Here is a 26714-nt window from a genome sequence, read left to right on the forward strand (position 1 = left end):
TTTTCTTTTTATTAAGACTAATAAGGTAAATTTCGAAATATTTAGTAAATTAAGTAGGCCCAGAAAACTGGATAGGCCTCGTTCTCATATTTATCATGATAAGACCTTGCTTATCAGGCAACCTAAAGAACATCGTTCAGAGACTGCAAGCCTTTTTGACTCAGTTTGTGTCATTTCAATTACAGTTAATTACTTTCAGGAGTCCAGTGCGTCACTTGTCAGATTTTTTTTTAAAAAATAAATTATTTGAAAGCTACTGTTTTGACTTTAAACCATATAATCACAATGCATAACTATATTGGCTTTTTGGTTATTAACTTGCTTTAAATCTAAAGCAAGGCGTTTTCTCATAATCCATTGTACAGAATTCACAATATTATTGAAACTCGTAATTTAGTTTGATTTCTAAATTTATAACTCAATATAATTTAAGTAACTAAAGAAATTTCAGTAATTAATAAGCAATTTAATAGAGCTTTCCTTTGTGGCAATTAAGTATATGTCACATGCTACCAAGAGATATACATGCCCTCTAGTAACACACATGCCACAGGTTCGCCATCTCTGACCTAGTTGGATATGAAACAAATGTATTCTGCAAGGGAATGATTAATTTGTAAATATTACAATTGAACATTTATTTGTAGGTACCATACCAGTAAATAACTCACGATTGTATAGTTTGTCAACAGTAAGAACTCCCCTGCCACAAAGTTTGAGGCTGCCTGCTACTATGGAAATGAGAATAGTGCATTTCAGGGAGGGTAGCTTCTCTTCAATCTAGGGCTAACACAATAGACAGAGAAAAAAAATTCCGTTTCTCTCGTCCACCCAAGCAAAAACCAGTCCTAAACAATGACCCCACACTCCTACTTGAAATAGTTATATCTCATTACAGATAAATGGTTAGGAAAGTTATTACTTTAGACAGACTATACTTTCAAACGAAGTATATCCTATGTCAACAAAGGCTTCTTTTTATTTTCGCTTTTGATCATATCTTCCAGAAGACTGTCCTTCTCCTCCTCGTCGCTCTTTCCTCCTTCACTGGATCCTTCATCTTCAGATCCTTCGATATCCTCCTCAATAGGATCGCTGGGAAGGTCTGATCCAAGACTCTTCATGGAGGCTCCTGTTTCCTGGCACATCTTATAAAGCTCAGTGAGATCTTCCTCCAGGGTGTCTTCGTTCTCCTCCTCCTCATCATCTGGAACGACGTCATGACACTTCTTGGAGGTCTCACTCATCTCCTCCACCATCTGCCTGGACACATTTTTATTTTTGCGGTTCTGAAACAGAAGGACACAATGTCAGCAAACATTTTTGAAAAGAGACACTTTATACAGTGTTTTCACTACAGAGCGAGAACCTCGCATATTTTTTTATATTCTCGCATTAAAAAAGGATTACCGTGAGAAATTCGCGCATTCTATAAACCAATTTAAAAATTCGCGAATTTCTCGCATTTTGAAAAAAATTTCTCATTTTTGCCATTTAGAATAAAATCCATTTCACTTTTCTTCTTGGATCTTTTATTATTTTCAACATCTGCCCCATTATCTAGCTTCCCTATTTACCAGTATTGTTCAGAACCTTTAAGAACAACAGAACACCATCCTTCGGAACCACGGAACCTCTTTCAGAACACATTTCTCTGCAACCACATGTTTACCATAGGTAAGGTTTCTGCATGTAAGACGTTCAAATTTTTTTGCTCGTTAACGTAAGATGAACAAATACCTTGTAAAGCCAATATCTTCTACTCCGAAACGGACAAATGAAAATGAAACAAATGTGGGTAGAAACGATCAAAACGAAACAAATACGCATTTGAGCAACCTAATGAGAATAGTTGATGAAAAAGTAGATGTAGAACATTTTCCATATGATAATGCAGCAAAAATATTCAATGCTTTAAAAATTAGAAGATGTTAAAAATGCATTATAATTAAAGAAATGATTTTTTTTTTCAAGCATCTTTGTGTGTGTTTTTTTTTTTTTTAATTTTTGAAATCTCACTTAACTTTTTGAAATCTCACCTTGTTTTTGAGAAAGGGTGAGAAATTCTCACCCATTTTTTTTCTGAGATGAAAACACTGTTATAGATTATGATTTGTGCTTTTTCTCCAAGGAAATTATGTAGAAATATAAGTTAATGACCCACAGAAGTCCCCCGAGTCTCAAGATATATACTTAGAGATTGTGAGGTCTATTCTGCTCTAAGATTCGAGCATATGAGGTTAACATTGCATTAAGGCCTGTGAATTACAGGATATTCCAGTCAGGAGTTTGCTGAACTTTGTTTCAGCTATCAAGCTTTTCCGTTAATCCTTGGGTACAATAGACCTCTGGTCGATGTGCCTTGCTCCTCGGAGCTGCTCGACCTCTAAGTCTATCTATCTAAGTATTACAATAAAAATAACGTGAAAATCAATAAAAAAAATATATTCTTCTCGGACAAATTGTAATCTCTTAGTAGCAGATAAAAAGTTGCTCTAATTTGGACGTTGGGTTATCTAGACAATGAGGTATTATCTCAAACATATATTTTTTAACTCTGAATCAAATAACACTAAGTTTGAGACAGGACTAATAATTCAGAAATTATTAGTCCTGTCTCAATGCAAACCTGCCAACATTGGAGAAATAAAATAACGGAGATTTTACTAGCAAAACTTTTTAGCCTACGAGTGAAGTTTTGATACATCATGCATAATCATGCAAGTCAAAAAGAGAAATTTAAAATTGGAAATAATATAAGCACTTACATTTACAATTGGAAATAATATAGCACGGAGTAAAAAATATGCATATAAATCTTAATCTAAAGAAGGCTTTTTTAAACTATCATTTATAATTACTTAAACTATAAACACTCGACACACTGCAGTACTGGCAATAGCATCATCTGCTGAAGAATAAGATAAATATTTTTGCCCTCAGCAAATATTTTATGGGCAAAATTTATTTTTTAAATTTCTTTTTTCAAATATGGAGAAATTTGAGAATATAAGGGTAAACAGGAAATAGTCGTAAAATACAGGAGTCTTCGCTAAAAAAAAAACAGGAGACTTGGCAGGTATGTCAATGGCTTTATGCACAAAAAGTTATATTTTTTGATTTGTAACAAATTTAATAGTGCAACTTGTACTTATTTGCACATGTGACATTGCAAATTTGATTTGTACTTATTTGTTGTTTGACACTGCTTTTTCTATTGGGTGAAATATTTTGCATGAATGCCAAATTGATATCCCATTTTTACAGTACAAAAGTGAATGTTTAAATGTTCCATTTTATTGATTGAATAATTGCTATTTACTAATTGAATGCTGTAAACAGGGTATTCGCTACATTTTGGATTTTCAAATCCATGACTTTTTATGACTAATTCCAAGAATTTTTCATGACTTACTGAAGTTACTATTTTCTCCGACAAAAACACAGCAATATATTTAATAACTTTTCTTTATCTGCTTAAGCACGCAGCAGCCTTTAAACACTGGATATCATTGCTGGCCACTCTCAAAGCCCTGTGGCAGAATCGCGGGCAAACACGGCGACATTGTCGCAGAATGCAACTGAGTTCTTGCAGAAAGGCAAAAGCAATTTTCTTTTGGAAAGTTAAAAATTTTGGTTTTCTTTTCAGAAGAATTTTTTAGGAAGTTTTTCTTTCTTTTTTTTTTCCTGCAGAATTATACTCTAAAGATACTTTTCTTGTTTATCAGTAAAGAAAGAAATGCTTCTGATTTTTCTGTTCTCATTTGGGAATTCACCAATGAATGGCTTGCTTCAGTTATAATTTTAAATTCATTAAATAAAATATAAAAATAAATAATAAATAAAAAAATTCTGAAATCAATGAAGTTAAAATATAATTTGCTCTAGAAATGATGCTCTTTCTTTCATTTTTTGAAAGAACACCATAATTTTGAAAGAACATTTTATATTTTAATAAAATGTGACTGTGAGTGGGGATTTTGTTACAAATTCAGATATTCGGAACACTATGAAATTGGGGGGAAACACTATGAAATTCCATTTTAAGAATGAGATTTTTTTGAGACCTAAATCCATGATTTGAAAAAAAAAATTAGTTAAAATCATTTCATGACAAATTTTGTTCAATACCGAATTCCATGACTTTCCAGGTGCGCAGATACCCTGTATAAAGAATGGAAGAGGCCATAAAATACCAACAAAAAGATGTGCTTTTTTTTAATAGGTTGAATGGACTTACCCTGATTTTTACATCACTTTTCTGAATAACTTGGTCGTCAACTACCGATCTTTTATTGAGAGTATCATTCACAGCGCCCATATGCTGGATTATTCGTTCCATGGCCTGCTCTGTTTCTTCCAACTTTTTCTTCAATTTATAGATTTCATAATCCTCTGCACAATATAAAAGCTACATTTAAACAAAATATTAACTAGCATAAAATTAAATAATCAATCAAAATTCAATTTTAAATAATAGAAGTTATTTCACTGTAATAAAACTTTAATTTATAGATTTCGCAATCCTTTGCACACATTATTAACTCAGATAAAGTAATAAATATCAATCAGAATTCAGTTTTAAACAACAGAAGGTACAATACCCTACAATAAGGGTTGTTGTTCATTTACGTCATACTAGAGCTGCACAATGGGCTAATGGCGACTGTCTGGGAAACATTCCTGAGGATGATCCTAAGACATGCCATCAAAATTTTGATCCTCTATAGTGGGGATGGCACCCCCACTTTAGTAGCCTGACGACCTGCACTTACATACTAGTTATTTACATCAAGGGACAAACAAATCTCTCTATTTGCAACGAAGCCACCGAAGTGAATTTTTTCTTCAAGATATTTCCCAAAAGCTTATTGATTTACATTGCCCAATGTACGAACGAAGGAATAGAAATGGAGAATAAAGCATTTAAGGAAAGGGAAGCAAGTTCAGCATCAGACAGTCAATACGCTACAGACAAAATGCATCACATGACCGACAAATTCGAAATCATGACAGTAGTTGGGATATTGCTGATCATAAGCTACAACCGGGTACTTCAAATGGCTCACTATTGGTCACTCAATTGTTCGCTGGGAAATGCAGCTATTCAAAAGGAGATGAGCAGGGACCGTTTTCTTTTTTTTTATTGTAAAATTATATTTCAATTTAGAAACCTGCAGATACTTCGAAATTATATTATATTGAAGAATTAGTTTCCTGCTTGAAGTGTACTTTTTTGAAGAGTTTTACTGGCAGCACAAGGCAGTCAATAGACGAGTCAATGGTCAAATTCAAGGGGAGGAACAGTCTGAAACAGTACCAACCCATGAAACCAGTAAAGAGAGGTATCAAAGCTTGGGAGTGCTGCGATTCTAAGACTGGATATGTATAGGACTTCAACATTTACACGGGGGAAAGAATCTTCAGTGACTGAAGGATTTCTGGGAGAACGCGTTGTAAAAATGCTTATTTCTACAGTGAAGATTCCCCAAATCGTTCTATGTTTCGACTGATTTTTCACTTATGTCAATCTTATGTGCGCCCTGCCCTGTGGATGTGTTGGCACCTACATGAAAGAACGAAAAAATACACCAACATTTCTGACTGCGAGAAGACAAGAAGTACAGCGAGGTGATTCGGTTTTCCAAACTACAAGAGAGGGAATAATTGCTGTCAAATGGATGGGCACGAAGGAAGTTTTTGTCACATTGAATTGCCATAGCAATGAATTAACTACTTCGCTTAGAACTCTAAAAGATGGATCTAAGAAGGAGTTCCCCTGCCCGTCAATGGTAAGATTTTACAACAGGTTCATGGGTGGAGTTGACTTCTCTGACCAACTGGGAACATGCTACAAGGTGAATCGTAAATCCAACAAGTGGTGGAAAAAGGTATTCTACAGATTACTGATGACCTCGATTGTTGATGCCCATGTCAAGATGTTACTGATGTGTCATCAAGATGTTACTGAACAAAGACGTCCCTTATTACCATTCCTCGAAGCTGTTGCTGAAAGTCTCCTTACATTTAGAAATAAAAACAAGGAAGTCAATAAGCAAAGGCCCTCTTCCTCCAAAACTATATCATCGTCATCATCAACAGCGAGACTTTTCAATGTTGGAAACCATTTCCCAATTGAGGGAAAAACGCACAGAAGATGTGCACAGTGTGCAAAAATGAAGAAAGAGGCATGCTCGAAAATAGTGTGCACCTCTTGCAATGTAGCACTGTGCAATAACTGTTTCCAACCCTACCACACCCTCAAGAAACCCAGACTTTAGGTACTGTTGTTCCTCCATTACTTTCAATGTTTTAAAATTTTTTCACCATTCTTATTTTATAACTGTTAATTCTGAAAAGTGTTTACAAATAAACATGGTAGTAAAAATGTTAACGAAAATGTTAATAATAATAAAAAAAAACGTTGCCTAAAATAATCATCAAAATGTTAAGTAAAATGTCAATAAAAATGAGTTATTGACTCTAGAATTCTGACCGGGACATACCCTGTCCCATCAATAAAGCTTATGAAATCATTGTTGCAGGTGGCGCGCTGTTATGGGGACGTTTATGCGTTTCCAAGACCTTCAACCTTTCAGGCATGAAATTTATCTAATCTAACAACTGCTTGGAGGAGAAATAACAGATCCCGGCAATGGGGTGGAATCGGACGGATTTTTTGCCATATTGAAAGGGTTAAAAATATATAAATAGAAGCAGTTAAAAATTTATCAATTCTAAGCAAATTAAATTTAATTTATATATAATTGGTGGACAAAATAATGGAAATACTTCTACACTAATTTTTTCATATTTTTCAAAAAATACTAAAAGAAGCATTTTATAATGAAAGTCATGCTATTTCTCATACTTATCAATCATTTTTAAAGCTTTCAGAACTTTAAGGGACTGGTATTACATTAAAAACAACAACACACATTATTAATCACCTGCGCTAGAATATACAGCAATAAGTTTGTAACTTGCATTATTGTAAGCTATTATCATTTGTAATTAAATTTTGTTTTATAATGCAAAATGAAATTTGAGGAAACCCTCTTATCATTTAGAGCTTTTTTTGAAAAATTAGAAAACTGTTAGAAACTTTTTAAATTTTCAAGATATTCAAATTGGATTTTTTCATGAGTTATCTAATACAATTCACTACAAAATTACGAAAAAACCTTCTCGCACCTTTTACACACATGCACAGTATCAAAGAACGATTTCAAATGCTTATAACTTATTCAATTTTACATAATATTTTTTTATCAATTAAAAATTGCCCCAAAAATTTGTTTAATTTCATTGAATATTTTTTAAACATTATTGCAAAAAATAGGCCAAAAAATATTTTTTTAAATAAAAATGTCCATAAAGATTTCAGCTAAATTTCATGCAATAATTGCAAATAACAACCAAAGTAATCTATGGAAGTTACCAGCTTATTGCTATATTTTCGGGCATCAACTGTCAAAAAATACTTGTTTTCGTTTATAATTCTTTGGTGTTCCCTTAAAGCTCTAAAAGATTCCTTACAATATTTCTTGAGAAATTTAAAAATATGTCTGAAACTGAAAGATTGTCTTCCATTAATTGTACGGTTATGTATTTTCAATGTAAAAAACTTCTTCAATTTATAGACATTATAATCCTGTGGACAATAAAAGCTACAGTTAAACAAAATATTAACTCACATAAATTAATAAATGTCAATCGGAATTCGATTTAAAACAGAAGGCATTTTCAATGTAAAAGAAACTTTGTCAATTTATAAATTCTATAATCCTATAAAACAAGGTTCACACTAAAATAAATAATGAAAATAAAAAAAATAATAAAAAAAAATATTTTTTTCCCCTGACTTTTCCAGGTAAATTTACGAAAAATTTTAGTCAAATAAAAATTTAACAAAATTTGTATTAAAAAAATGTTAATAAAATTATAAATAAAATTGCAATGCGAAGAAAGCATTAATAAATCAATTTTATCTCCTTGATAGAGGGCTAATGTCATATGTTGCAATGTGTACTTATATAAATAATAAATCAGTATAACACCGGATGTCCAGCATCATCTTTGATTAAATGTTTCATTTTATCATAAATTTATGAAATATCCACCCTTATAATATTATATGGAAATTGTCAACAAAGTGTATAAAGTTTTATGTTTTCAATGCCTTCACTTTTGTTTAAAACTTGAATTTTTTATGTAGCATTTTTAATATTACAGAGAATGCATGAAATCTATTCTATAAAATTCATGAGTTTTATAACTTTCTAATAAAATACAGAATGTGTTATTAAAGAAAAAAGAAGGGGGGGGGTATAAGTATAGAAGAAAAATAATTATTCTTACTTGCATCCAATTCAGCAGCTATGAATAAAATAAAAATGAGAAAATTGTAAATAAATTTCTGATACTTTCAATAAAAATTATTAAGTAAAGTAAGGAAACACATGAAATGAAAGGCAACACATGAAATGAAAGGAAACACACAAAGAAAGAAATTTTTTCTTCCTAAATAAAAAAGATGTTACTTTTAAACATTGTATTCGATTTATATACACTATTTTTATTTAGTCTCTTTCCTCTCAGCTGAAACATTATTAAAAATAATAATTTTGATTAATAAAAAAATAGAATCAGTAACAATAATTTGCTAGGGATGCAAGAAATAATGATTTGGCAGACAAAAATCTGCCGAATAGCAACATTTTGCTTAAAAAGAAATCATTCATAAATATTTTTAATACATAAATAAGTTTAGTCATTAAAGAAAAATAAGCAAATCTAGGCTATATTACTGGTATGGGGTAAACTAAAAATTTAAAGCTAAAAATCACAATTAAACTTTTTCACATAGTTGAATTTTTTAAAAAGTGACCATAAATAATAACTTTCATAAGAAATGCTCTTTAAAAAACACTGATAAGAAGAAAAGTTAATATAAAAATTTAAAAGGGAAATTTTTTTCTTTTCTTCATAGTTCTAAAATATAACTTTAACGTTGAGAATCATAGTTTTCTATGTCAGTGGTTAACCATTTTATTGTACTAATTAAAAAAATATTCAAAAGTGACAATAAAAAAATTGAAAATGCTCCATGAAAATGCTGCACTATAATTCAAAAAGAACAACAGCAAAAACGAAAAAAAAGTTTTCGATTCTAAAAACAAAAAAATGTAGAAAAACAACAAAATTGACCGAATACATAACTCATGTTTCATTATAAAGTAATATAGTGTTAATGCTTTAAATTTTGCTTTTCCATTTGCCGTTCAGAACATAAATTACAAATTTTGGAACTTAACAAATAAATGTGAAACTTATTTCTAATAATGTATCGCGATTTCAGATTATTCCTTACTAAATCTATTCTAATTCCAAAGGATAGGTAAAAAATTTTGTTGGAAAATACTTTGCCGAATATTTGGTAAAAAAGTCCAAATACCGAATAGAGGCTGAATATTCGTAACAACCCTAATATTTACTACAAAAAATAAGTAAGATAATAAAATTCAGTACTACTGAGATATCTCTATAGTTATGTTTAGTAAAATAAACTAAACAGACAGTTCAATAAAAAAAAGTCTTATTAAATATCAGTATGTAATTAAAAAAATATTTAATAATTTTCTAAATTATAAAACCTTTAAGGCTATAAAAACGTATTGTAACTGTGAATTTTTTTATTTACGTATAATGTTAAAATAAAATCAATGTGCGAGTCAATATAAAAACTAATGCAAAGCAACAATACTAATACAAGTGCCCACTTCATTTCAGAAAGAAAAAAAATTCCCTGACATCTCCCTGCTCTTCAGGAAAATTTAAATGTAAATCCAGATCACATTTTAGCTATACCATACAATTTTTCATTGGAAAACTTTGAATTTTTTAAATTTATTTAGCAAAAAAAAATGTCAAATATTAGAATTTGTCAGGAAATATCATAGAAACAAGGAAAAGTTTCACTGGAACTTTTGCAACAAATAATTACAAAAATTTTTAGAATTATTTAACTTGAATCTCAATAACTGATTACTGTTACCAACAATTTTGAGACTGATTATTTCCCAGGTAGGTATTTTACAGGTTTTTGTAAAAAAAATAATCCTGTTTATCCCCTGATTTGTAGAGTAAAACTAAAATTCCCTGACAATTCCAAAATTTTCCCTGACCCATGGGAGCTCTGTAACAATAAAATAATCTAAAATTAAAAAAAAAAGGAGAGGGCTTGGGACTTCTGATTATCAGTTATGATTAAAAAAAATTGAAGCTTATTATAATTTAATAATATATAACTATGAGTTTAGTAGTACCTTGTCCTTCCTCTTCGCTTTCAGGAATTGCGGTTTTGCATGCTGCAACACTCTTTTTCTTGCCTCCTCGTTTGGTAGTAGTTTTGGGAGGTGGTGGAGGTGTCTTTATAATTTCATCCGTCTCCTGGCAGATAAATTTACGATATTCAGGATCCATGTGAAAATCTTTGATCAGAGGCTTCTTCTGTTCCTCAGGGTTCTTTTTAAAAACAAGCTAAATAAAGAATGAACATTTAACTTTATATCCACATCTGTCACCAGGGATAGCAAGTTTCTTCCAACCCAATTGGAAAAATTGGAAGAGACTTGATTAAAAAAGGCATATCTAATATTAAAATAATGTTTTAAACAGTTTATTATTGCAATCTAGTTTAAATAATAGTATTAATATTTAAGCTATTTAATATATCATTCTTAAATAAGTATAACTAAACTAAACAACTGGAAAGAGAAATAAATTTAACGAATTGCTCATGAAGTTAAAATAACTGGAGTTCTCCGATGTTTTATGTTAATGGGAAACTTAATTAACAAATAGTATGATAAATCTTAATTAACAAATCATATTTTCAACATATACACTACTACAAATCACATATTGAATTCACAATTACTAATTAATGCTAGTAGTAGACTAAAGATAATGTAATAAACAGATTTTAAAATTCTATATAAAACTAAAATAAATAATATGAAAATAGTTACTTTCCTTTAAAAGAAAAAGTATTAGTTAAAAACTTTCAATTCACTGGTACTGCATAAATTTTTTGTTCAAATTTACCATTTTTTAAAAACTTATTGCTGAAGAACCGTTTTTACCATTTTTAGGTTCTTCCCGTGTATTGGAAGAAAAAGGTTTCTTCCTGTATCCTAGAAGAAATAGGTTTCTCCTGGATAAATATGTCAAAAACCAAAATAATTTTTTTAAAACTAACACATCTTTCAATTTACACAATATTTGTTCTATATTACACTCCAACTTCTACAAATTGAATGTCTATAACAAGAATTATTTTGCAGGGGCAAATGGCACACTTGCCCAAACATTATCAAGTTTAAGGTCCACAAATGTCACTGCACAAAATTTTACATTTTAAAGTATTTTTACCTTTAATATTTTTATTCTTTTTCAGTAAGAGATTATCAGTATTTTATCAACTGCTTTATGAAAATTTATACTGTACTAGTTAAATGAAATTAAATCAACTCTATATTGACATTAAATCAAAAGTAATGCTTTTCTTTTTACAACAATATTTTCCTTTATTAAGAAACTAAAAGCTTCTTAAAGATTGATATAATGTTTTTTTTAAAAATTTTTTTTAAAATTTTGTTTATTTATCAAAATAGCAATAATAAAAATCTTACTAATTGAATTGTTGCTTATTTATATTCATTCATGGGACTATCTTGCAATAAATAGCTTAAAACTTTTACTATTATTTTTTACTTTATATGTAATTATTTTTCTTTAAAAACGATTTAAAACTCTGAAATTTTGAGGGTCCTCAAATCAGTATTCTGCACAGGATCTAACTTTCTCATAATCATACCATCTGAAACTTTTTATTACAAAAAACAATTTTTTAACTTTTATAATACCAGAAAAAAAGCTTTAATTTTTAATATTTTTCAATAACTCAATTTTTCTTCTTCTTTTCGAAGATGAAAACATATTTTTTTTTATCTCCCATACAATAAAACTGATAGAATTTTTGTTGAAAAAAATTGCAATTTGAAATTTTTTGTTTTGTTATAATGTATATAAAGAATTGGCAGGATTATAACTGATTTTGAATGAAGGTAAACTAAAAAATACGTCTGATTAGGAAAAAGGGAAATTGTAAGTTATCTACAAAAAAGTGTCTCTCAAATTTACTTATTAATTTTACTAATTGACTTATATACAGATCTTGAATTTACGGTAGATTTTAAAGAAGTATTGTATTTTCTACATGGATGGACTCATGTTTGGACACACCAATTGAATGTTCTATTAATCAAGTTTTCAACAAACTCATCTTTTTCAACTTATGATAACTGCCTTTCAAGTTTTCAAAATTTTACTATAGGGTGATCACACCGTTTATGAATGTCTCATTTGCTGATTTTAAAAGTTTATTACTCAGTTAAAATCTGAGTATATTTAATAATTTCTCTGAAAATAAGTCTTGATGTCATTTACAAGTTTTAGAAAGTTTTTTTTTTCTTAAAAAAAAGAAAAATTATATTGCGTGTCCTGAGGTAAACTTTTTTCAAGCTATCAACGACAAACCTTTCTGCGAGATACTTTTAATAATAAAAAACATACATATTACTAATTTAATATAATAAAAGTGCTGTGGTTACAAAAAAAACTATATAATTATTTTTTTAATTGGACACGGAATAATTTTTTACTCTAATATTATGGGTGATATTCTCGCATTTTGTTGGAAAGGGGAATGCCCAAATTATTTTCTTTTCCGCATTTCGTAAATAATCGTCATAATAAAAAAAAAAAAATTTAAATTCATGAAATCTGTAGAAGTAATTGCCGAAAAAGGATCGCCGAAATCATGCAAATCGGACTGCTCAAATGGTTGTTTCGTTTTGAGATTAGGTTGTTGTAACAAATAATATTGGGTTTAAAAACTATGAATAGCAATAACTGCCAAACATTCAATAGAATTATTGCCTTGAAAAGTAAATGCTCAAAAGCACGATTCGAAATTTCCATATTGTTTGAAATATATCGGGATATTTAAAATTCATGTGAAAATTAATTTGAATAATTACTAATGATACAATCAATACATTACATTAATCGACAATTGGGTATAATATGAAAAAAAAACACAACTACTTCGATTTAGTAGGAACAACATATGACGCAATGCTAAACGAATGGAATTTAATTGTTTATTTAGTTATTGTTATTAGTAGTTGTTGTTATTTGTTTTAGTTGTTGTTGTTTATTTAGTTGTATTTAGTTTCAATAACTTTTCTTTATAATGCAATAAAATCTGGCAAGCAGCTATTTAAACGATCGAACACTTCGTTTGTTTATTTGTGGCTTGAAGTTAGGCTCGCAGAAAATGCCGTTCATGGGTTAAATTTAGTAGGAACAACACAACCTGTGACGTAGGCTATATTATACCCAATTATCAACAATAATTATCGGCGTAAATTGAGCGAGTCAAAAAGTGATTATCTAATTGCATGATTAAAATATTAAGTAAAAATTTCTGTAGAAAAAAAAGTAATTTTTTAAAATTTTTCATAAGAAAAATCTTATTGCAAGAACTCTGTAACATTCTGCGACAATGTGACATGAGAAACACCAGTTTTTAAATTTAAAGAAAATTTAAACAAATAAAAGCTACCAAAAAATTAGAGTAGGTATAAATGACAAAAATTTATTTTTAAAAAAAAACTATTAGAACTGCTCGGTTCTGTTTGCCATCTGCCCTGCAGTATAAAATGCGGGTGAAAATTTGATTAAATTAATTATATAGGTTGCAAACTTGAAGAAGGCATATTACCTTGAGGACAGTGTATATAAAGAAGACTATGATCCCAACAGTATAAATTGGCATGATTATACTCATGGCACCACCAGACTTCGGTTGAGACTTGACAGGCTGCCTGGATTGTGGATGAGGAAATGGCTGAAAGAGAGATCAACATGTTAAAGTGTGTATAGGAACATTGTTACAATGAGTACAAGATTTAAATAACTATGGATGGTTGATTGAATGTTGATTGATTGACACAATAAGAAGCTCCCTAAAACCGGAAGGAAATTAGAAAACTTCTGGTGTATCCCTCTGCTTATGTTATACTTACGAGATAATGTGTGAACAGGCTTAATACTCTAGGACAGGGGTGGCGAACCTTTATGCACCAATGTGCTATTTTTTCAAATCATTGTTTAATGAGGTAATAGATGTGCTGTCAAATAATTTTGACTTCGTGATTATTGAGAAAATAATAATACTAAATACTATCAACTCAAAACTCTTTATTTACTTTGGAAAAAAAAATTTTGCAATGTTTTTATACGGGCAACAGTTATACGTGTAATTCAACTTAAAGTAACATTAGTGTGACTTCTGTTATTGCAGATTAGATGACAAATAACTTATATTAAGGTTATAAGATGTTAGTTTAAGCAGGACTGTTAATTTCTTTTTTGCTTGTTATTTATTGTTAGCTCATTTTTTATAGTTTTATTGGAATTAATTGTAAATTTTTTTGTTAATTTTAATGTAATTGTTAACATGCTTCATAGTAAACTTGTGATCGGTGGCGTGCTCAGAATATTGTGTTGCCTGCCATAAATGGCACTTGTGCTATTGGTTCGCGATCCCTGCCCTACGAAGTTTTATTATTGTGATTTGTGTTTAAATTTCGGCATAGTTTTTACGTTCCAAAGAGTTATTTCACCATTCATTTTGTAATTTACAAATTCTAACAGGTCATTAGCCTACAAAAATGTGACGAAATTAATATTACAGCAAAAATAAAGCGTAAGCTTAGCCATGTTTTGAGTGTTATTCCTTACTTGTGTAAAATAACATCGTTGCTATTTTTTGGATAGCAACATAGCAAGCTTGCAGAATCTTCGAATTTATTTGCTGTTTGCTACGTTGGAAGTTAGATTAGGAAAATGCGTTATATTGTAAACACTACAAGCATAATAATATTGGATGGATAATTTTTCCAAGCTTAGGTGTAAAAATCAGTCGGAAGTAGTAACTGGGAAGTCTTACCGCAACTTTTAACCCCTACCGCCATCTATGTTTAGTTTTACACAGTCAACCATCCATAAAAGAAGAAATATAACAGCATTACAACCAATTAATAGATTTTAATCAAATTACAAGTAACAAAGTCTTTTTAAGTTTGACAATTACTTTTATTTAAAACATTAACTCTAGTTATCTTATCTTCTAATAAGATGTATTTTAAAAACTGGAATTTTACAGTCATAATTTAAAAGTAATTAGTAGATAAGGATAGGAATAGCATGGAAAAAATATAGAAATAATTAAGTTAATAATATTAGAGGAGTTATGAATTAAAGAAGCTTAAAATTATCCATGATTGGCCGTGCAGTATAAAAAAATTATAAAATAAAAATTTAAATATATACTCTTCCATCTCTCATCATAAATTTTTCATGGACATTCTCAGGAGTCACACTTCCTCTCATGCGAGGATTGATTGATCCAGGATGCAAATGGGGAGGACGATCAGTCTCCTTATATCCTACAGACAAAAATAAGCATATTAGAACAGTAATAAGAAGATTTCAAAATATCTTTAAAGACATCTAATTTTATTATATACATTTTATACCTTAAAAATTTTTTTTTAGTATATAAGTACTATAAGTAATTTAAATAGAAATAATTAAATAGAGATGTGGTACAAAATATTCTCATAACCAGTATCATAATAACTATTTTTAACAATGCACATCTAACAAAAATATCTACGAAGGTGCGTAGCCAAATCTTTTAACAAAAAAAGCACTTTTTAAGTATTTAATAAGCACTCAAAAAATATTTTTAGTGCTACATATATAACTACATATATTAGTAAAATGCTAAGTAATTTTCAAAGACTTTACATGATCAAGATAAAATAAATAGTTTTTGACAAAGAATTATTTTCTTGATTATACTAACCACCATAAAAAGATAGAGAGATTTTTTGGTTAAATTTTTTGTGGGTGGAAAATGAAGCCCGAAATTGAGAATATCACGCTAAATGCAGCAGAGTTGTACATGAGAGTGCAAAGATCTCTCCGAACACAGATCAATAGACGCACATGCGGATTCCCAAGTATTTCATCAAACATGTAAAATAAATGGCACTTTTAAATGCTTCGGACTGAATGTAAGCTAAAATGGATTGCAGTTGAAAGAATAGTGAAAACATTGGATAGAACAATGTGAAAAGCATGCTTTTGCAGAATAAGTGACGAAAATCGACATGGAAAAAAAAAAGATTCTACATTTCAAAAAGGGGAAATAAGCCAGTTGCTTTTAAAAAACGAAAATCGAAAATAAGCACATTTAAGTACTCTTTAAAAATGCGACATACCCTAATTAATAACATAATATTTTTTTTTAACAAACTACATTCGGCAACAGAATCTACAAAACGTAATTTTTTCTCAACCAAAAAAAAAAAGAAAAAGATAAATGCTTTTCAAGCAGAAGAGAGAAAAAGCATAATGTCTTCAGTCATTATAAATGCTCAGTCAGTTAATCAAAATTTTTATGACAATACTCACATAATACTAAATTTCAAAAGTTTAAAAACTAAAAAATTTCAAGTCTTATGAACGAAGTTATTCCTTGTATTTCCAACTAAACCACAAAAATAGTGCCAAAGTTGAAGTGTTTCAAATACCTATAGATTCTTATTGAGATCCATAGGCCATAGGGTGACCTGGGGTAATTATTGATCAAAAAATGCAAACATCTATTTTGTGAAAAAACTATTCAAGATAGAATTTTAATATTTACTGGAAGTTTGAAGCTATATGAGATGAGTCCTATTCTACCTTCTTTTGTTTGAAAATCTAATTAGAATTTAAAAGATCTTAAATTTTTAGTGATCAGGAATTACCCCATCTCTTGATCATTTCCGGGATAATTCTTGATCACTTCTGGGGTAATTACTGATCACCAGTTTTTATAGTAAATGGGCTGTTTAAAAATAATTATACAATGGTAATTAACAAATAAGACATTAAGATCAAACAAATAAACCAAAAAGATATGTTTAAGCTGCTAATAAAACGTTTTATTTAAAAGCAAGAATAAAGATTAACTCTTCAGCTCTGGCAGCAGCTCTCACACTGAAATTTTCATTTTCAATCATTAAAAGAAATTTACTATTTTTGCTTTCTAGAAGCTTAGTATCCTTTTTAAGCTTATAATTTCTCACCATATTTATATTAGGTTAATTTATCAACTTAAAAATTATTCTAACAATGTACACACATAAAATTCAGATAGAAGCAAGGTTAAGACAAACTAGAAATGGTGCATATCATAGCGCATTTGTCTTGTATACAGTTAAAAACAAATTTTGTGATTATAGTTAAAATATATTTTATAGTTGTTCCACTTAATAAATCTGAACTGTTATTTAAGAAAAGAAAATTAACTATTCATTAGCTATTTTTTAAACTATTTATAAGAAGAAATGACAATGATCAGGAATTACCCCAGTGATCAATAAATACCCCATCTGTAGGGGGCAACATTTGATATAGTTTCCTATAATCAATTATAATGTTTACAGTAGATGTGAAACAATTAAACAAAAGCTTACATTATTTTTATATCAAAGAAAAAGAAAGTAACTCAAAATATTTATTATTAAGAGAAGGAGGGGGATCTTTGCAGAAATGTGCACATCTTGAAACCCATCTTTGAAATGGAAAATACAGAGAGCAGTTTAAAAGATACTTATTTTGTTAGATTAAACAAAAAACTATTATTAACTAAATGTAGTTATACTTTAGTAAAGTGTACAAGCATTCTTGTCCATGTCTCAAATTTAAAAAAAAATAAATTTTCTAAAATAAAACTTAGGTGATCATTATTTACCCCAGAAACAGAGTGATCGTGAATTACCCCGGGTCACCCTACTGGGGCAAAAAATATAATCATAATAAATCAAAATTTGTAAGATAATACAAAATGATCTCACAATATTAACTGGATATAAGTTCAAAAATATAATTTAAAATTTTACAAATAAAGTTATTTTATTGTTTCGAATAAAAAAAATTCCTTTCCTTTTTTACGAATTCCTACAACAAGCAGTATTACAAACACTACAAAGAAAATTGGCTAAATACTAATTAGTGTTTGTTGTAGCAATCTATAGTATAAAATCTATACTCTTTATTCTTTTTTTAACAATAATGGTCAGTTTTTTAGAAGTAATATTTACATTTTTGAAATTTTTTTTTAAACATATCCCAATTTGCATGGGAGAGAAGAGTTTTTAATAACATTATGCTTGAATCAAAAGCCTAATCATTATCATCATTAGAGTCAGCCTTCTTTATTTTTCCTTCTATAAAAACAGCTAAAGCCCTTCCAAATAAATTTTTACAATGATTTTAGTATCTAAGTAAATTTTGCAATGAAATGACAATTTTACTATTAATTGTTTGATTTCTATAATCATAATTAATTCATATTTTCTGATAGTTTTCCATAACTTTGACCAAAACACATTTGTTTTATGATAGAGGATCTTATAATATACATTCTGTTGATACCAAGCATAGGAGATTTTATTGATTGCAGTAACCAAGGCACTACCTTACACTTGAAATAAAGTTTTTATAAATATATAGTGATTTTTCTATAGAGAACTTCCAATTTCTAACAAAGACTTAGCAGCCATTATTCATGCATATTATATGAAACAAATAAATTTATAACAGAAATCACCAGTAAGGAGAGATTTCCATATCGTGATCTGTGGCAGAATAATTGCCAAATCTTGGCAACTTCCGGGCAAGGGCCCACGAGAAAGTAAAAAAGAAAACATCACAGAAAGGGACCAACTCAAAAAGCAAAACTCGTAGACATCCCAGGACAAACATCTACATACTTTTCTGAAAAAAAATTGCAAGTTTAAAATCTATTTGGTATTCCTGGTGATTATAGTTGGCACGCCAGATCACTATACAGAAATAACCCCACGGTTTATGTGTTTTTAAATTTTAAGGAAATATTTATGTATCAGCAGTTGTTTGCACCAATTACTAGCATTTTTGTCATAAAGGTCTTGTTTTCCAGTGAAGCTTTGACTTCTACTTGAAAGATTATTGCAAACAAAATATGAGTTTTTATATAAAAGTTAAAGACAATGAGAATATTATTAAAAATTATATAAAGTTGATGGCAATTTTTACAGTTTTCTATTGGCTAAGAAAAAACTAATTTTGTTGTTACTTTATACACATCCTTCCTAGCCTATACATAGGAAGGATATTTAATAATTATCTTTTTAATTTTATTTAACAAAAATTTATAAAACGAACTTTCTTTTTAATTAAAAATTTATAAACTAATAATAAATTTTGTAATGCTTCAATATTGTTACATAAGAAAATATTAATGTTGGTTTGGTGTAGAATCGGAATTGGGCAACCACTCATGAAACTTTTACTGTAAATAAATCCTTTTATTTTCCAAATGCTTTTATCTCAAATTAGTATATGAACATTATTCAGAAAACACAATTAATATTTTAAATCTTCCATTGCCTTAGAATTTCTACCTCAATTTTTTATTATGAGATCATTATTGTTAGAACATAAATAGAGTCAAATTAAGAGAGGCACCCAATCAATAATTTTTACCAAATATTGTATAAATAAATATTTTAAATGCAATACTAAGTTAACAGTAAATTTAAACTCACTTCCATCACTATCCACTTTGGAGCTTGATAAAGCAAATGCGGCCTGCCACATTGGATAAAATATTTTCGGCCATAATATCGCAAAACATCCGAGAACAATCGCTAACACAGCAAGAGTTTTTCCAGTTCCGAAATCCGCTTGAGCCATTTCACAAATTAAATTCCTTAGGATAAAAGTCAATCATTCCATTAAAATTTTCCGTCGAACATTTATTTAATAAAATTTCAATAAAGTATATATAATTAATGAAAGAAAATAAAATTTAATACAATAACAATTTTCAGATCTGTAGCAAATACCACAAATCTATAGCAGAACTGTTTTCATTTTTGAAGACATCTGGAATGCAAAAGCGTATAGCTTTCATAGGAAATTTTATTGCTTTAGCTATTTATTCACCGAGGGAAACATCTCAACTCTGCTTCACCATAAAATAAAAATAAACAATAAACCGATACCAATCAAAACCATGGCCCCTGCCACTGAGAGACGACCGCGTGGTAGGCGGGGAATTAAAAATATAACAAATTATTTTACTTTGTCGGATATTAAAATCATACTTCAGAATCCTACATACAATTGGTTAATTGCTTTAGGACTTTTAGTGTTTGAATTATTTTTAACTCTATACATAATTTATAAAGTGCCTTGTAAGTGTGAATATCACGTTTAAAAATATTGATATTAGAAAAATGCGTACCGTAATGTTATGCAAGCAATTTTATTATAAAGAAATGCGTTGTTTATATTTTAACTATATTTTATTTGGGATGATTTATGTATTGTGATTCCGTTCGGGGATATACTTTTACACTTTCATAAAAATTGAATTATTGCAATGAAGGAGCATTTAACTGGTATAAGGAAACATTTGCTGTAAATTTCAAGATTGAACTATTTACAGATTTTTTTCATTTAATTCGAAAATAAAAGAGGGGGACACATTAAATAAATTTGTGTGAAAGACTAAAAATAACTCATTTTCTTAAACATTCAGATTTTGCATGACGTAATAAAATTTGCTATTTCTATATTAATAAAATTTAATAAGAATTTGATAAAACAGTAAAGCAGAGAAATTAATAAAAATAATAATTTTAAATTGCAACAAAAATGTAAAAAATTTTTAAGCATGTTTTGTCCTTAAAATGTTTTAAAATTAAATCATATTAAAGATTCAATTAACCCACTGCGCTCTTTTTCCTCTGCTACAAAAATATAGTTTTATTGCTGCTATGACAAGAATAAAATTCGTCAACTGTTATTGAAAAAGTATCATTGGTATATGATCCACCTGCGAATCTGATAGTCGTTCATATAATTTCACTCTCTTTGTTAGACGAGAGCTGTTATCGCACACAAACAAAGTATGAGAAATATAAATCAGTTACTTTTGAATTGTTAAGGAAACTCGAACTCATAAATTTTGATTTCAGTGTGTACCGTTATTTTAAGGAACAAAAATTGAACTGTTATAATTTTTAAATGGAAAATTTTTATAAGAATTATTCAAATAAAATGCCTTTATTGCATCAGACTTGCAGAAATGTGAGTAAAGAAAAGAGGAAACATATGATGGTCTTGTTGAAATTCATTCCTCCTGTTTAACAAGAGTTTTATAAAACTTTAAGGATAAGTCGGCATGAAGGGAGCTCATAAAAGCTAATGAGAAAAACATTTATATGGATGAGGAATAAAGTTAAAGTATTTCTTATTATATTATGTATCAATAATGGAACATTTACTCTTTATTTTTGATAAAATCTATAATAAAGTACTTTAACTTTTTTGAGATAAAAAAAATTGCTCTGTGACTGAATTTGAATTAATAATTTTCTTTCACTTGCCAAAGCGATTAACTCCCTTGAGAACAAAAAGATGTTACTAATGATAACAATTGTCTAAAGATATTCTTTTTTTTCCTTCTTAATGGCAGGTACTGAACTTTCGCTCTTAACCTTGGAAGTGTTACTCATTTAACATTACCCAGTGGGCACCTATGAACCTCACTCATGAGGGTGAGCAGCATTACCCACACCACACTGCCACAGAGGCCTGTTTAGAGGGTCGGCCACATTAAGGCATCAAACACAACAAAGGGCAACACACAGTGAGAAACTACTCTCTCCATGCCCTGAGCATGATTCAAACCCGGAGCTATTGGCTTCCCAGTTGGGCAAGCTAAAAGCTTGGCCACCTGGCCGGCTCTAAAGTTAGTCTATCTTATACTTTCAATCGGATGTTAGATAAAAGATGAATATGCAGTTATACAATCTGCATTATATTTTTGAATTTTTAATCTAAGAATTTTAAAAATATATATTTATACTGCTTAATAATTTTTCTCAATTTCTTGTTTAATGGAGTTGATCGTTAAGGCAAGTGATGCATTCATATATGCATAAAAAACAAACCTGCAACTAGCATTAATAATCAGTTAAAATAAGTTATTAGTAGGTAGATTGAACATTGTGCTGATTTTTTAGTTTGGTTTATATTGAAATAGGTCGAGAGGCTTGTGAAATAGTGCTCTTAATACTTGTGAATTCAATTCAAGTAAACTTAGAAGAATAAATAAAATAATAATTTAATTTGATAAATATCCGTTGAAAAATATTCTTTTTTTGTTCCTTGGCTAATCTAAGAATTGATCCAGGCAATTAGGCTGTGATTCAATGTTATTCAAAAAATTAGAATATTAACTTTGCAAAGGCTGATTTATAGAATAATTATTATATTTAACAAATGAAACATTTCCAAAAAATATTTTGCTTTTAATAACCAGAATAGATACTTTGAAACAAACAAATCTCTGTCTGTAAGGTTTAGATTTTAAAAGACTCCATTATTTATTTGTTAGTCATCCAAATTCTTTTACTCATTTGTTGCATTCTTCTAAATTTTATAAACTGCTTGTCTGCTTTGAAGGAAAATAATGTTGGAAGAAATAATTTCGTTTTTAAATGGACAGTGTAGTTTTTCTGATGCAAAAGAAAATTGACATTTCTAATTAAAAAAAAAAAGCTGTTATGCAAACTTGTTCTATACTGAACGTAGCAAGTATTGCAGAATGAAATAGTTGTACTTAACAGATGACAGAGACAAAAGATCCAATCAGCACGCTCAAAATCCTTCAGTTCGTGTAATTAGAAGGATTGCTTAGATGCTACCTGGCAGCATCCCCAACAGCACTAAAAATGAAAAGAAAACCTGCAAAGGATCAACATGAAGGGCCGCTCTGCGTAGTTCCACTGTCCAATATTTCTTACTCTGATGTTTTTATAAGACTAAGTACCACTGCCTGGTATGCCTGTCTACACTACCCGGTGTACTGCATAAGAAAGTCATAGTTTTAATTATACATGGCAGCAGCGCCAACAATGACTAGAACTAATCAAATGTAGGATGTGTTACATGTGCTTGACCATGGGTTATGTGAATAGCTTGTAAAGCCTATAACACTGGTGATGTGAATAGCAATCAGTAGATTTTTCGTTCTGTATAACTTTTATCATAAGAACTTTCTAACTGGTCAAGAGATAGTAATTACCAACTTGCTCTCATTTTTAGAAATTTTAATAACTTATTTAGGTTTATAGCACCAAAAATTAAACCTTTTGTCATGTAATCAAAAGTATTCACAAAAATTCGTTTGGTACATGATAAGTAAAAGATAATTTGAATTCATATTGAGTTTGTATTTATGATGAATTTTTTTTTAAATTATAAAGTATTTTTTTTTATACTAATTAGATGATTTTGAATCCTTGTTTTAAAAAAATCTATTAGCTTCTGATAATGCCTCCTTCAGAATGAAAAATTTCTTGCTATGTTTTTTTTTTATGCAATTTTAATAGGTATGGAAAATTTCTTCCACAGTGAAAAAAAAGAAATTTTCTTTTGTGAAAGAAACTTGCCATCTAAAGAAATATCAATCAGTAAAGCTTGTTTTAATTTTTTTTTTACAGTTTTTAATTGAAAACTAGGCTCAATAATTGTATAAATTTCATAGTTACTTAATACATAATTCTTAAATAATCCAAAACTGAAAAGCAACAATTAGAAATCGAATGAATTTTTTTAGAAATTAAAATAAGTAATTTTGCAATATTTTATGTATATGAGTATAATGAAACCTTGTTTTATAATTATATGAAGAACTGTTAAATTACCATAGTCAAATTTTATTAATAATACTAAATTAACAAATTACATTCTAAACATTCATTTTGAAGATTTTTATTTTCTTCCATTTCATCAATTTTCTTCTATTTGTTGTCAGTTTCTTCCATTTTGAGCAGTTTCTTAAATATTTTTCAATTTTCTCTAGTGTTTAAAAGATATGGGCTTCTTCTAAATGAAATACTAACTTTTGCTTTCAAATATGTATTTAAACAAACTGAAAACTTTTTTTTCTCTTTTGGATAACAGGGTTTCATCATTTTTAAATCAACATGAATATTTCTAATAAAGATAATATTTTAAAACTTTTAATTAAATGTTAATTTCTTTCTGATAGAAACTATTTTTCTCCTAATGATGCTGTTTTTTTATTTAGCTCTCATCTTTTTCAGATACAGAGATAGATTGGAAAGCGTACATGCAGGAAGTAGAAGGAGTGCTCAATGGCACGCTAGATTATTTAGAGTTGAAAGGTGACACAGGACCATTAGTGTAAGTATTGTGTGCCACATAACTTTTTTTTATGATTATATGGTTTCTGGTGACTCTTTATTTTTCAAAACTTGATTCAAAGCTACCCAGATCACAAAATACAGTAACATTATATTAAATATCATTTTAAATAGTTTTATCTATACATTATTTTTTAAGGAAAGGTGCATAAAAAAAGATATAAAAATAATCGTAATGTTGAAATTATTGGCTGCTTGTTAAAAATTTCAAGTAGTTTTTAATTGCAGACATTTATAAAAATATAAAAGTAATCACTCATTTCAAAAAGTATTAATTTATCTGGGCAATTTATTAGTATCTGTAAATATATTGAATAAAAAGTATTTTATTTATTTATTTTGGTGGAAAGGCATACACTTATTTAATTTTTTCAAAATAAACTTTTTTAAAAAATTTTCCTATCTAGCACACAAGTAGTATCGCGTACACTCTGAGTACCTCTATCCAAAAAGAAATTTTTTTTTATTTTTTTCTGTTTTAATCTGAACTCAAACTATTTCACAATTTCATCTTATTATTCATTTGTATAGTCTTAGATTTAATGTTTTAAATACTAAATTTAACCTTTGTATATTATATATATATATATATATATATATATATATATATATATATATATATATATATATATATATATATATATATATATATATATATATAATTTTTAAACTGTTTTATGTCCATTTTCTCTTCTTAAAGAATTTTTGTTAACTGTTAGTTTAGTATATCTATTTTGAAGACATTTTAACTTTTACTCCACGTCGGTATATTTGTTTTTTGCTTTCTTTTATCACAATCTCATTTTCAATTTAGTTTTTAACAATATGGATGCATTATAAAGAGTAATTTTTTTCTTATGATAATTATTAGAATATGGCTTAAGCATTTTAACAACAATTTTTTCAAAACAAAACTTACTCGCCAGCGATAAATATTCACTCACAAATGGCAAGCGGAAATTTTGCTCCCAGCATTAAGGTAAACTAAAGTTATTATAAATTTATATGAAATTCACTCGTTGTGGGCGCTTTCAAACAAAAATTAAATAAATTGCATCTCTTTGCTGAGAAAAATGGTGCCCTTTATTTCATGTGAGATGACTAAAAACTTATCTTTTTTCTTAAGGATAAGGATTGAGATTGCTATATCAATGATATGCAGATTCATAATTTTGAAAAAATATTTGCTACCTAGATTATTTGATTACCTAGTTAATCTGTAGCAAATCGAATATGTTATTAAATTTTTTTTTCTTCTGCTTATAGATATCCTGCTGGCTTTGTTTATGTATATTCTATTTTATATGCAATTACTCAAAAAGGAGAAAACATTTTCCTTGCTCAACACATATTTGCATTTTTATATCTCGCAACTTTGTATTATGTTTTCAAGCTCTACACAAGATCTCAATATGTAAGTTATTATTTTAGTTTTGTTTCTCATGTTATAGATCTATTGTTTATATATAAAAAAAAAAAAACGATTGCATTTTGCGCTCTTTGTGTTATATTTCTTTTTATCAGTTCTCTATATCCATTACTACAATGAATTTTGTTTTATCGCATTGTTTCCCTTTAGTGGCTTCAGTTAACATTTGCAACCTTGTGTTTGTAAAATTTTTATTATTTTTTACAGGGTTGCCACTTCTTAGGGAGAATAAATAAAATCTGAAAAATGCGGGGAATTTAAAAAAAAAAAATCATTTAAAAGAACAGGGAGTTTTGAATTTTCCCTTTCAAACTGGGAAAAAAAAACAGGGAATTTTATTTCTTATATTTGTCTTTAAAAAAATGCAGACGCAGTTTTTAAAAGACAAAAGCTCAATCTATGGGATGTTTAAAGATGATAGTTCAGTGATGTTATATTACTCAATTTATTATAGCATTATTTGTTTTAAGCTGTTCCTTATTTCTCTAAGTTTTTCCAGCAACTGAAACTAGCATCATTATCCTGGTATAGCACACAAGAGCTCGGTAAATGTACATTCCCTCTTAATATATTGTGTGTAATATGTGCAGGAAAACACAGGGAATTTTTTTTACACATATGACTGGCAGCCCTGTTTTACATGCTTGCTTTTCCTTTTTAGTTTTATCATTCTCTATACTGTTACTTTCTTTGTTAATTACCATGTAAATTAGTGAATCTTCATGTAAATTAATTAATTACTATGCAAATTAGTTAATCACCATGTAAATTAGTTAATTATTATGTTAATTAGTTAATTACTATGTAAATTA

At 28.8% G+C, this 26714-nt stretch overlaps 2 protein-coding genes across 4 annotated transcripts in view; one reads left to right on the forward strand and one right to left on the reverse strand.

Moving 5' to 3' along the window:
- Positions 1-20110, reverse strand: LOC107456684 (uncharacterized). Of its 2 annotated transcripts, XM_016074618.5 has the most exons (7): positions 19779-20110; positions 15466-15581; positions 13853-13978; positions 10329-10542; positions 8362-8379; positions 4241-4395; positions 1-1289 (listed from the first exon to the last, which is right to left on the reverse strand). In XM_016074618.5, exons 1-7 carry the CDS (start codon positions 19924-19926, stop codon positions 957-959), a joined length of 1110 nt encoding a protein of 369 aa, XP_015930104.3. In that variant the 5' UTR covers positions 19927-20110; the 3' UTR covers positions 1-956. The 2 variants fall into 2 exon arrangements, with proteins under 2 accessions (XP_015930104.3, XP_015930106.3); XM_016074620.5 differs by lacking the exon at positions 8362-8379.
- Positions 20093-26714, forward strand: part of Alg3 (Alg3, alpha-1,3- mannosyltransferase) — a 17971-nt gene continuing 11349 nt past the window's right edge. The window contains exons 1-4 of one of the 2 annotated variants that reach the window (XM_087150893.1): positions 20234-20429; positions 21716-21991; positions 24354-24453; positions 25740-25887. In XM_087150893.1, the coding sequence (XP_087007019.1) occupies positions 24380-24453; positions 25740-25887 (222 nt within the window). In that variant the 5' untranslated portion in view covers positions 20234-20429; positions 21716-21991; positions 24354-24379. Of the gene's footprint in view, positions 20430-21715; positions 21992-24353; positions 24454-25739; positions 25888-26714 lie in introns of both variants that reach the window. The other variant, XM_016074616.5, reaches the window with a different exon arrangement.

This window comes from Parasteatoda tepidariorum, chromosome 9 (assembly GCF_982258835.1).
Source record: "Parasteatoda tepidariorum strain Cologne lab strain chromosome 9, Ptep-v5.0, whole genome shotgun sequence".
NCBI lineage: Eukaryota > Metazoa > Arthropoda > Arachnida > Araneae > Theridiidae > Parasteatoda > Parasteatoda tepidariorum.